The following is a 12,853-nucleotide window of genomic DNA, read 5'->3' as shown; positions in this document are numbered from 1 at the left end:
CCGGAACTAATCGAGCCGTTTGTGCCAGGATGGGGAGAAAGGTATTGTAATAATGTAAATTATGTAAAAAATAATGCGTTTTTCGAACCACCAAGCATGAGAGCATGTTCTAGTACACCCCCAAAACAAATTCAAGACATTGTAAAAGAGCATAATAGGACCCCTTTAATGGTCCTGAGCTGACATAAACTAACAATGAGCGGTTGTATTTTTTAATAACTAACGTTAACAAAGATGAATAAATACTATAACAAATTAATTGGTCATTATTAGTTCATTTTAGTTAGTGCATTAACAGGACCTTATTGTGAAGTGTTAGTCAAATAATATTTAATTAAAAATGACTTTGTTCATGCTAATTTATTTTAATTTATATAAATGTTTCAATAAGATTCCAAAGGAAACCCAAGGAATATCACCAACAGCAAAGGGAAGAAACGTCGACCCAACTCAAAAGATCTTGCCAGTGTGTTGAAGACCAGTGATCCTCAATTTCTTGACTTCATTCGACGTTGCCTTGTGTATGTATAGTAAAGTAATAATTTGATTTCATATTTATTACTGCTACAACACACATAAATAGATTTTTTCAACCTGTACCGTTGGGTTCTTGTAGGTGGGATCCCACAAAACGCATGACACCTGATGAAGGGATGCAGCACGAGTGGATCACAGAGGGACGTCTCAACAAGCTCCATCCTAAACCCCGGCCTATCCGGAAAGACATTGACAACAATTATGAATTCACTTACCGCAAAGCGACTTTAAACAGGACAAGCAAGGGTCAGAATATGTTCTTGTACAATAATGATTGATTATAACTATTGGTAATGATATACAAGTGCCCTAAACATGTTTGGATACTCAAGTCTTGCTTAAAAATATCTTGAATTAATTTATTTTTAATTCATAATTTTGAAATAAATTAAATGTTATATAAATATGATAATAAATCTGAAATATAATTACATTAAATATTTTATTCATATTTAATTTAATGTAACATTTTAATTTAATATAATTACATGCCATTAATTTGAATTAATTTAACATTTTATTATGTAATGCAAAATATAATTTCTATCTTTTATCTTTCCATAGCTGATAAATCTGGTTCTGACGACAAACTTAAGAGGGTCAGTGACACTTCAAGCAAAGGAGGCAAGATGGCATCAGAAGAGCGTCTGCGACCTATAGGAGCATCAGCCGAGGAAGACAACAGTGAAGACACAGGCAAAAGTGTGAGCAAAGACAGCAAGTCGGACTCAAGTGGAGAGCGCTCCGTTCAGATCATCATCAAACCTCAGACAGGCTCAAGCACTGATTCTTCAGAAGGACAGGAGCCTCAGTTTCTCCCTCCTATTGTATAACACCCCAAAGAAAAGAATGAGTAATGTTTTTATTGCGTATGGTTTATAATTCAGCCGCTTGGTCTGGACTTACCTAATGTGCGGCTTAGACAGTTTGACTTCTTGTTTGGCAAAAAGTACAAAAAGTCAAACAAATTATTAATTTTTTTAACAGTTTCTTACTTGTGGTCTGTAAAGTTGCGGCCACACTAGAGTTTGAGCATCCAAAAATTATTTTATGACAATTTTGGCTAGAGGATATGATGCTGTAAGGCTTCTGTTTTTAATAATGAATAAATCACACAAAATCACATATATAAATGGAGCCTCTATTTATAGTCTAGTGTGACCACATCTTCACTCTCCAGTCTAGAGGGATTAGATTAGTGGTCAAAGAGTGGTAGTCTGTGTTTTTGACTATTCAAATGATTTGATTTCTAAGTAAAGTGAATAATTTGGTATCATTTTGGTGCTTGTGATGTATTTTGAAAGGATTATTACTATGAGATTGTTTGTAACACTAGCATATTTTGCAGAGCATCATGCTATGTGCATGTTTATTGGGTCTAGTGTGCTTTTTCATTTTTCTTTTCAAAGCATCAAAGCTTTTAGCAATGTCATTAATAGAGCTCAAGGTGAACTTGGGTACCAAAGCTGCTTTGTTGTGCAATATTACTGCATGGATTAACAGTGTTTGTATGCTTTGTTGTCATTTGCCAGGTTTTTTTTATTATTATTATTTCTATGAGTTTGTAAGCTGTCGGTGCAATAATTACTGAGCCAAAGAGATTAATTATATATGTTTTTGTTCTAGAGAAACACATCCTCTGACTAAATCTGATGGAAAGCACACTAGATCATCAAAATGTGCACAATACTTGCGTGATTGTAATGATGACGACTGATAATGATGGCAATGTTGATGATAATGGTTATGATTGTTATGATTTAGATTTAGAGGGAAGGTCAAGAATGTTGCCGTTTAAAGTAAAATTAGTATGTTTATACAGAATTAAAAATACAACATTTTCTGGATAGTAATAGTATATTTTCCTGTATATAGAGTTCTTAAGGTAAATACCATGCACCCTGTGTGGATGCCACAAAGTCATGTAAACATTAGACAAGGTTTTACTTGTTCTCATTTTGTTTATCTGTTATAATTGAAAAAGAGATTTTTAGTACCATATGCTATCTCTCTCCCTTGTTGTTTCTTGACATTTTTGTTTATGGGATTTTAGAAGAAAGTTTTGGATCAAGGGTGTTAGGTAGTGCCTTTCAGTATTAGAAAGAAATAATTTAAATTGTCTCTTGAATAATGTCTGTAAAATACTGTCATACCCATGACAATAAAGATGTAATACCGTACTGAATGTGATTTTTTTTTTTTAAATGCAAAACTTGATCTGGACTTGACTTATTTATTCAATATAATTTATTTAGCCCAAAATAGATTGTATGTGTTTATCAAGGGAATTTTTATTCATTACTACTACCCTAATGAAATTCTGGTAAATGTAATACTTAAGACTCTTTTAAAGTTATTATAATCTATTCTTTAAAACTATAGTAATTTTTTTAAAGTATTTTGGAACTGAAACCTTACCCAAACTGATAAATAACCAATAACATGGAGAATAACTTGTCTTTTTCTGCTTGTCAAAGCCCTGTGTAGCTTAGTTTAGAAACTTGTTTAAATTTTCCACATGTGGATAATTATCATCACAATTATGTTACACAAGGCGGTTGGTTATACTGCGTTTAAACAATAAAATAAGTACAAATAATACATAAGTACTTTTATAGGTTTACCTCAACTCGTAATATTAGTGCAAAGTGTGGGGAAAATCCTTTATATAGGCTAATGTCCGAACACGAAGCGTTGTTTACTTTTAGTAATATATTTATAGCTTAGTTTTTGCTTCTTTGAGGTATTTAACACCATATAAAAATCTTTCTATAAGTTCTTACCGTACCATTCAGCTTTCGCTTTTTTCGCTTTGCGTTTGACTCTCCTCAGCCTCCGTCCTCCGTGCTGACGGTCAGAATCATGGCGGCTGTCGCTCTGATTTGCCGTCCTGTGGGTGTCCTTCCCAAGCTTTCAGGTGAGTTCGCAGTTAGATTACTTTACCATACAGACAATGTGACTGTACAGAAACACTAATATTGCTGAGAATGTTAACAAGACGAATGATAAAGCGATTAGATGATGTTTAAACAAAATCGTTGTCTTGTGTTTTGTGACCCCGGCTGAAGACATCAGGCCTCAGTTGTGCATTAGTACAGCTGCAATATATTACTATTGTCAGTTATGTCATTTAAAACTATAAACACGGGCAGTTTTACTGTAGAACCTTAGTTTTGTCACATTTTCTGCTTAATGCAGTAATTGTGTACTGTGTGCCGTGCAGCATAACCGGAGACTATGTGTCAAAACGTACCTATTTATAGACATCACAAGCGCACATACGATACCCAAAATGCTTCTTTTATCAATTTCTATTTCCTTTATACGTTCTGCAACCTTTAACATGCAATATTTTTATGCTAAGTATTGTTATTCTGAAAGTCGTACTGCTTTTTTTCCACGGTTAACCCTGTAAAGCCTGACAAATGAAAAGATAGCCAGAAAACTTTTTTTTTTTAATTGAATAGTTTATTGTAGGTTTAGATTTTAAAACATTTAGTTTTTAAACTTTGCATATCTGTTTTATGTTTTGTCATGTTGAAGGCATTGTTGTAGAAGATGTGTTATAAAGAAATTATAAAAATCTGTTGTGTACAACAGATTTTTCAGCTAAGTTTCGATTGTTGATTGTCATTTAAAGGCCTTAGAAATGCATGTACCAAGTATTATACAGTAGGCTTTATAGGGTTAAGATACAGTTTCATCAATGTACTTGAATTGTTTCTGTAGACATACTTATATATTTTTGTTTTTACATGGTTTATTTCTTCTGTCATCAGGCACCTGTTCTCCGGTTTTGCTGGCTGCTGGTCCTGTGACGGTTCAGCACAGGAAGATCCATCATGCCATGGTGCCCAGAGGAAAAGGAGGCCGCTCATCCTCCAGTGGAGTAGCTGCGACAGTGTTTGGAGCCACTGGCTTCCTGGGGAGATATGTTGTCAGCCGACTCGGTGAGTCATGATATTATTCATCGTAAAAACCTGAATGAGCCTCATTCACTTATATACTATCCATTGCCATTTCATTGGTTTGAAAAATAAAATATGGGTTTGTTTTAGGACGTATTGGCTCCCAGATCGTGATTCCTCACCGATGTGACCAGTACGATCTCATGTACCTCAGACCTATGGGCGATCTGGGCCAGATCATCTTTATGGTAAATGCACTCACCACCATTTGTCTTATTTCCAGAAGAAGAGTTTCCTCTCTAATATGCTTTTTGATGCTTTTACAGGAATGGGATGCAAGGGATAAGGAATCGATCAAAAGAGCGATTTCTCACTCTAACGTTGTGATCAACCTTGTGGGAAGAGAGTGGGAGACCAGGTACTAGAAAATAGAGCTGCATGATTTAGGGAAAAAATATCATTGTGGTTATTCTGATAAAAATTGCAATGTGATTGTGATTTCAAAAATACGATTCAAAAAAATGGTGAACCCTTTGATTGAACTAAATTCTTTCTAAACTAAACAATTTTTACTCCGATACCTCGAGTGGGTCTGTAGATGTATTCAAATAGATTATGTTTCTATTAAACATGCTGTCTTTTTTCCTCTTTTAAAGCAACTACAAGTTCGAAGACGTCTTCGTCTCCATCCCCCAGCAGATCGCAAGGGCAGCACGTGAAGCCGGAATCAAAAAGTTCATCCATATGTCCCACCTTAACGCAGATATCCGCAGCCCTTCCAAGTACCTAAGGAATAAGGTAATGGTTTAATAATGTAACATGCTTAATTAAAAACCATGGGTGTGCTAAAAACCAAATAGCAATTTAGGCTGCTAAGGTAGATAAAGTCAATAGTAATGCATTCTACAAAGGTAAAGTGGATAATTGTGTCATAACTGGTCATAACTCCTGCAGGCTGTAGGTGAGGCAGTGGTGCGGGAAGAGTTCCCTGACGCCATCATTATGAAACCTTCTGAGTGCTTTGGAAGAGAGGATAGGTTCTTGAACCACTTTGCTAGTAGGTGTCTGATTATATCCAGAAATCAGTTACTGATTGTAAATATTAAAGAATATACCTTGTTGTATGTTTTGTGATGACAGAAGTAGAATTTGTTCTGTCTTAAAGGGACAGTTCACCCAGTTGTTAAATTGATATTTCCTGTTATTGCTGTTGTTTAGACATGCGTTGGTTTGGCAAAGCTGTTCCTCTTATTGCAATGGGCAAGCAGACAGTCAAACAGTCTGTTCATGTGAGTATCAACCAATTTGAACACAAGTAAATGTAAATATTTACGATCATAGTTTATGATTATTTCAGATTGAAGATGCAATATTTGACTTTTTAAAGGTGGTGGATGTGGCCAAAGCAATCGTCAATGCCATTAAAGACCCCGATGCTAATGGGAAAACATATGCATTAGTTGGGTATGAACCAGCCCAATTTCTCTTTTTTTCAAATTCACACTTTCCGATCTATGATTTCTTGTGTCCGAAACAATGTGAAATGAATCTCTTGCTCCACAGGCCCAACCGGTATCTACTTCATGACTTGGTGGAGTACGTATATGCCCTGGCCCACAGGCCGTATTTGGCTTACCCCGTACCTCGCCCTCTCTATCAGTAAGCATTTCCTAAAAAATCTCTTCACATTACTTATCTTAAAGGTGAAGTATGTTAATACTGTCACCTAGACAGGGTTTCTGCAGGTTTTTTGAAGGTACATTTTAAGAGGTTTGAAGACCTTTTTAAGACAAGGAAGAGAAAATGTAAGGAATAAATTGAAACTATAAAATATAATACTTTGTATACAACAAGATCTCAATTACTTTATTTATTTTATCCAAAAAAAAAACTTATGGCTTGAATATAAACACTAGAATATGTAATTATATCTATTACTGTACCTTCTGATCACTTCATCAGTAGTTTTGTCTTGTTTCCAGTGTAAATGTTTAAACATTCTTAAATCAACTTCTACATTTACTTAAGCGAAATTGCATAAAATAAGAAGTTTTGTTTTATTAGAAGTGAGTTTATGCTTAAAAAACAAGAACTCAAAAAATCAACTCAATGCAAAGGGAAAACTAGTTTTGTATACCCTATTGACAAATGTTTGTTCTTGTTTTAAGCATAAACTTTTCAGAAAACAAGACTTCATATGTTTAGTTTTCGTCTCAAGTAAATTTAACTTGATTTGAGGATGTTTAGATATTTGTATTGGAAAACAAAACAAGAAATTCTGAGGAAGATGTAGATCTTTTGTTGTTGTTGTTGCACTGAATACAACATTTAATGGGTCAAGAGAATGTGTCATACAAAAATCATACAATCTTCACCTTTAACCTGACAATTTACAGAAGTTTACATACATTCCCTTTGTGTTTTCTGGTTTTAGCCTCATCGCAAGATTTTTTGAGATGAACCCATTCGAGCCCTGGACGACCCGTGATAAAGTCGACCGGGTATGTGTTTCAGAGCATTACAAAATTAGATATCTTGAATGTTGTCAAGAACATAAATAGTTGAAACTGTCTTTTGTAGTTCCACACAACGGACATGAAGTACCCTGACCTCCCAGGACTGGAGGATTTGGGCATCACACCGTCCTCCATTGAGCAAAAGGCCATTGAAACGTTGCGTCGTCATCGCCGTTTCCGCTACCTGGATGCTGAGATCGGAGAGACCAAACCTGCCAAAACAGTCAGCTATTAAACAAGCGGCAGTTGCTCCTGTGTCCAGTCAGATCTCTGCTGGTCCTCACGTGTTTAGTTTTACTTTTTTCTGTACATAAATAAAGATATTCAACCTTATATCCTTGGCATGTTTTTTTTTCCCTTGTTCGAGTGTGATGCATTATCTTACGTTTGCCCCACAAGTGTAAGAAAAAATTACAGATGGGACAGATGTGATTTTAAAAATGTGAGATGTTTTGTGAACAACATAGTTGCAAGAGTTTATATTTAATATTCAGTGTCTTTAAAATGACTTGTGATCTGTATGCTAAGTTATAGGGGCTGTACATGTTTGATAGAAATTAGTATTGATCGCATGAAGATCAGGCTATTCAGTTTTTTTTTTTTTATTCAAGAGTTTTGTTTTCTTGTGTTGCTACATCCAATCCCATGTTTCTTGTTTAAAAATATATTTTCTAACAAAAAATTAAACTTTAAAACTTATTCAGCAAAGATAGATTAAAATGGATCAAAAGTGACTCATATTTGTTACTACAAAAAAAAGTGTTTCAAATAAATGCTGTTGTTTTGAAATTTCTATTAAGCAAAGAATTCTGAAAAACATTTAAGCAGCACAACTGTATTCAACTTTGATAATAAGAAATGTTTCTTGAGTCCTAAATCAGCATATTAGAATGACTTCTGGAGGATCCTGTGATACTAATGCTGGAGTAATGCTTAAATATAGCTTTGCATCACAGGATAAAATAATTTTAAAAATATATTTAAATACAAAACTTATTTGAAATTGTACATCTGTACAACTTCCTATATGTTAGATACTAATAGGTTCTATAGAACTTTGACTTTATGCCTCTGACCAAATCAGCTAAACTTTAACCACTCCCATATCTCAGAGGTGTCTTGCGTAAATCAAAGTACACCTTTGTTGACAGTCAGCTTTATGTACAGGCGTTCGTATACCTCCTTTGTTGTTTTCTTAAAAATCATGGCCACAAAGACATTTTGAAAATGAAGACTGCAGCAAGAGTCGTGTGTTTGTTAGTTATTGCTGTCGTAGTTTACAGTCTTGTGTACATGTCATTTATCAGACAGGTGATGGATAGTGACAACAGGTTACAAAGGCCAGAAGATCTGGAGGTTCTCAGAAGACTGAAGAGAATAGAAGATCAAGTTTATAAAATAGGTGAGTTTGTGCTCATTACATACATTTGAGAACATAGTATTTCTTCATGATCTCAACACTTGTATACTTGTATTTTCAGCCAAAGTAATAGAGGTCAAAAATCAAAAAGTCAAAGAGGCTGTTGTGGAACAGAAAATTACAAAAAAGAAGTTGTATCCACAATCACCTCTCTTCCGTTCATGGGGAGCTGAACTCACAGAAGAAGAACAAATGGAAGCAGAGAGGCACTTTCAGGAATTTGGATACAATGTGTTCCTCAGTAACAGATTACCACTGAACAGAACAATCCCTGATACTCGAAACATCAGGTAACTTATTTACAACTGTTTTCTAGTTGAAGATATATTTTCTATTTTAATATATGAAGAGTTTATTTGCAAAAACAGATAACTCAGTTTTTTGTAATTTTCACAAATCATGTTTTTTATTATGTTATCATGTTTTTATTGTGTTTTATTGTATTAGTTAGCTGTATTTTTTAGTTATTTTTAACCTAATCAAAATAACCCAACTGTCGTTTAATTGAGATTAATTGGAATGCACAATGAAAAAACATGATTTTTGAAAATTGTTAAAAACATTATCTGTTTTTGCAAATGAACTCTTCATATGTAATTTATTCCTCCTCATGTGTAATTCAGTTTAGACAGTTTGCAAGAATGTTTAGCGTCCCTGTTATGAAAATTATCGCTGTGAGACGGTGGCGGAGTGAACGAGGCGTGAGAGAGTTGTGACTGAGTGAGGGCGCGGGCGCAGCCAGCTATTATAAGCGTTTTTGGACTTGTCTTTTCCACTTTAAAGTAGGAAGTTGCAGTTTAGAGTCAGCGATATCTTTATCTTATCTTATTTGAAAAAGATTGGAAATCATTGTTTTATTTTTAGTTTGTTTTAGTATCAATATCTGGCAACACTGCACTGGCACTTAAACTGTAAGCAATCTAATGCCGAGTTCACACTGCAGGATTTTAGCCCGATTTTTCACTATGTATTGTTGCAATAAACAACTGATAAAAAATATCCACCCTTACATATAGTAAAGTATTAACAAATTTTGATGTAAAAAATAGGGTATGATTTAAAAATAATTATCCCTCCAAAACATCTTTAACAAACATCTACATGTCTGTCTCCTTTAAAGTGTTTATAGTGTATATAATGAGTTGTATTTGTAGGGGTTATTATAACACAATTCTTTAACACCAACCCACATAAGGCTATGTATGTATGTGTATATATATATATATATATAAATATATATATATTGCAGATGTACTGTGAAGATCTACCCTAAGGACCTGCCAACCATTAGTGTGATTCTGATCTACTTTAATGAGGCTCTGTCAGTCATTAAAAGGGCAATCCGCAGCATCATTGACAAAACTCCTTCTCATCTGCTAAAGGAGATCATCCTGGTAGACGACTACAGCTCCAACGGTTAGTTTTACCCTTAATATTTGTGATATTTTAATGATTTGATATGTTGTTTTTTTTAATATTAGACTGTTTTCTAAACAGTTATTTATTTGTCAAGCATAAATCTGATATTTATAAAGAAAAATAAACAGAATTAATGGAAAATATAGAAAGACTTGTACTCTAAATATGAATCGTTTAATATAACAATTTATTCTATTACATATTTTTCATTTCTCGACAGAGGATCTGCAATTGGCTCTAGATGAATATATTGATCTAATTAATAAAGACAAACCTGGTTTAATCAAGAAAGTGAGACACAAAAGGCAGATGGGGCTTGCCAAGGCAAGAATCTCAGGCTGGGAAGCGGCCGCAGGTCAGGTGATAGCCATTCTTGATGCGCACATTGAAGTTCATATGGAATGGTAAATATTAGCCCAGGCTTAGTAATTAGAGGGACTTAATATCTTTGCTAAGTATACATTTGACTGCCGTATTGTTCTAGGGCAGAGCCACTACTTGCAAGAATCAAAGCAGACAGGACAGTAGTGCTGTCACCAGTGTTTGACAATGTGCTTTTTGACACACTGGAGGTTACTGAGTATATTCCATCTGCTCATGCATTCGACTGGAACCTCTGGTGCATGTACGAGTCCTTCCGGCCAGAATGGTTCAAAAACAACGACCCATCAGTACCAGGGAAGTAAGTGGTCCAACTTTTTCCACTATTGTTAATCACCTTACCTTTTATTGTTTATTTTAAATGCCCCTGGAATGTGACACATACAGAAAAATTTTAAACAAAGTCAAAACACAATCAACCATAACAAGTCTCCGGCCAACACAATGTTGTTAATAAATGAATCAGTGTTTTTTTTTTAACAAAGTGGTTGAGCAAATAATTCAACATTTATGAAGACAGTTGCTTATTTAGTTTCTAAATAATATATGTTATTTATTTTATTTTTTTTTAACAAACCGGTTGAGCAAACAATGCAACATGAGTGGACAATGCACCATTTATAAAGATGGTTGCTTATTTGATTCCTGAATGAATCAGTGTTTTTAGAATGAATCAGTTAAGCAAACCATGCAGCATTTAAAAATGGTTGCTTATTTCATTCCTAAATGAATCTGTGTTTTTAATGAATTGGTTGAGTGAACAATGCAACATTTATTAAAACGGTTGATTTTTTGTTCCTCAACAATTTAACTGTAACTGCTGCATAATGTGTAAACTATTACCTTTATTATACTTTATTTCATATATATAAGCTAAAGTTTGCAGTTTATGATTTGATGGATGTAGAACGTATAAGTAGTTTCATTTTTCTGCATTGTTAGGAGTCCCTCAATCATGGGTATTCTTGTCGCTGATCGTCAATTCCTGGGAGAAATTGGAGTTTTGGATGAAGGAATGACAATTTATGGTGGTGAAAATGTTGAACTTGCAATACGTGTAAGTCAGTAATACACATTGTGGCTCCAAAAGAATGCATACAGTATAATATATGTGAAAGTGCTTGAATTTGATCAGTATTTCACACACACACTATTATATATATATATATATATATTATATATATAAATCAGGTCTGGCTCTGCGGCGGGAGTATTGAAGTGGTGCCATGTTCAAAGATTGCACACATTGAAAGAGAACATAAGCCATATTCACCAGATCTCAGCAAACCCATGATTCGAAACGCCCTGAGAGTGGCTGAAATCTGGCTGGATGAATACAAATCAAATGTGAATATTGCCTGGAATCTCCCCCTTAAGGTAAGAGGAATAGTAAACATTGTTTTAAGGTTAGCTCAAGCTGAAGCTGAATATTAACAGGCTTGTTTATAACTATACATTTAACTGATTCTCATATCAGCCTGGACCTGGTTGATAAATTAACTGTTTTTTTCTTTAGAATCATGGGATTGATATTGGTGATGTGACTGAAAGAAAAAAGTTACACGAGAAACTCAAATGTAAGCCCTTCAAATGGTATCTGGAAAATGTATATCCTCTCCTAGACAGCTGGGAAGTCATAATTGGTTATGGTGTGGTAAGATATTATTTAATAGTTGCTCAAAGTCTTCTGATACAATTCCCCTCCAAAATAGATATAAAGAAAGTTTATTAGATAGTTGGTCCATCTAAACTATTTATCTCTAAACTGCCGCTGTTTATTTCTCATGGCAGCTGAAGAATGACATCCAGGAAAGATACTGCGTTGATCAAGGTGAAGTTCCTGGAAGTGTCCCTATTCTGTATGAATGTCATTACTATGACCCTCAGGTACTGTATGTGAGTGTAAACCTTTACTTTGAGTAACCACATCCAAAAAGCACTCTTCATTTGACTGTCTTTCACAGCATTGTTATTACAACCGTAATGGAGAGGTCTACATTGGAGGCATCAAATCCCACACGTATAACTCTAACCGTTGTCTAATGGATCCTGGTACTGGAAATACACCAGCGTTGCATGACTGTAAAAATGCCAAGGAGAAAGGATTGAGTATATACTGGGACTTTTCTCAGGTACAGTCCTGCTGTATTTCACAGCACATTGCTTAGCATTGCTAAATGTGTGGTTATTCTGTACTGTTATAATCAGAGAAAATTTATTTTCTGGTTTCTGTTTCATTTTTAGGGAAATGCAATAAGGAACAGAAACACAAATCGTTGTCTTGAGATCGGACAAGGAGAGGATTCCTACTACCATCTTATTTTGCAAACATGCACAGGGCAAAAATGGACAATACAACATGTTATCAAAGACTTTTAAAAGGAAATTTCACAGAAGTGAAAATATAGTAACAAACCGGTTGAGCAAACAATGCAACATGAGTGGACAATGCACCATTTATAAAGATGGTTGCTTATTTGATTCCTGAATGAATCAGTGTTTTTAGAATGAATCAGTTAAGCAAACCATGCAGCATTTAAAAATGGTTGCTTATTTCATTCCTAAATGAATCTGTGTTTTTAATGAATTGGTTGAGTGAACAATGCAACATTTATTAAAACGGTTGATTTTTTGTTCCTCAACAATTTAACTGTAACTGCTGCATAATGTGT

The 12,853-nt window shown here is 34.5% G+C and overlaps 3 protein-coding genes across 5 annotated transcripts in view; all 3 read left to right on the top strand.

Moving 5' to 3' along the window:
* LOC107732816 (dual specificity tyrosine-phosphorylation-regulated kinase 4-like) overlaps positions 1-2,711 on the top strand; it is a 21,095-nt gene extending 18,384 nt beyond the window's left edge. For 2 of the 3 annotated variants that reach the window (XM_016544235.1, XM_016544232.1), the window contains 3 exons: positions 392-521; positions 617-783; positions 1,102-2,711. In XM_016544235.1, coding sequence (XP_016399721.1) covers positions 392-521; positions 617-783; positions 1,102-1,370 — 566 coding nt within the window. In that variant the 3' untranslated portion in view covers positions 1,371-2,711. The remainder of the gene's footprint in view (positions 1-391; positions 522-616; positions 784-1,101) is intronic. The other variant, XM_016544234.1, reaches the window with a different exon arrangement.
* Positions 2,712-3,204: 493 nt separating this feature from the next.
* ndufa9a (NADH:ubiquinone oxidoreductase subunit A9a) lies at positions 3,205-7,294 on the top strand. The gene is made up of 11 exons (XM_016544202.1): positions 3,205-3,454; positions 4,317-4,487; positions 4,596-4,693; positions 4,772-4,863; positions 5,102-5,243; positions 5,400-5,502; positions 5,664-5,734; positions 5,833-5,909; positions 6,009-6,104; positions 6,880-6,946; positions 7,026-7,294. Exons 1-11 carry the CDS (start codon positions 3,400-3,402, stop codon positions 7,194-7,196), a joined length of 1,143 nt encoding a protein of 380 aa, XP_016399688.1. The 5' UTR covers positions 3,205-3,399; the 3' UTR covers positions 7,197-7,294.
* An 894-nt stretch (positions 7,295-8,188) lies between these two features.
* On the top strand, positions 8,189-12,560 carry LOC107732798 (probable polypeptide N-acetylgalactosaminyltransferase 8). Its single transcript, XM_016544215.1, has 11 exons — positions 8,189-8,363; positions 8,449-8,671; positions 9,631-9,797; positions 10,021-10,204; positions 10,285-10,482; positions 11,124-11,238; positions 11,373-11,558; positions 11,698-11,835; positions 11,973-12,068; positions 12,146-12,313; positions 12,426-12,560. Exons 1-11 carry the CDS (start codon positions 8,189-8,191, stop codon positions 12,558-12,560), a joined length of 1,785 nt encoding a protein of 594 aa, XP_016399701.1.
* The last annotated feature ends 293 nt before the right edge of the window (positions 12,561-12,853 follow it).

Source organism: Sinocyclocheilus rhinocerous, unplaced genomic scaffold (assembly GCF_001515625.1).
Source record: "Sinocyclocheilus rhinocerous isolate Xijiao unplaced genomic scaffold, SAMN03320098_v1.1 scaffold2415, whole genome shotgun sequence".
NCBI lineage: Eukaryota > Metazoa > Chordata > Actinopteri > Cypriniformes > Cyprinidae > Sinocyclocheilus > Sinocyclocheilus rhinocerous.
The sequence above is the reverse complement of the archived record's forward strand: the minus strand, read 5'-3'. Positions and strand labels throughout refer to the sequence as shown.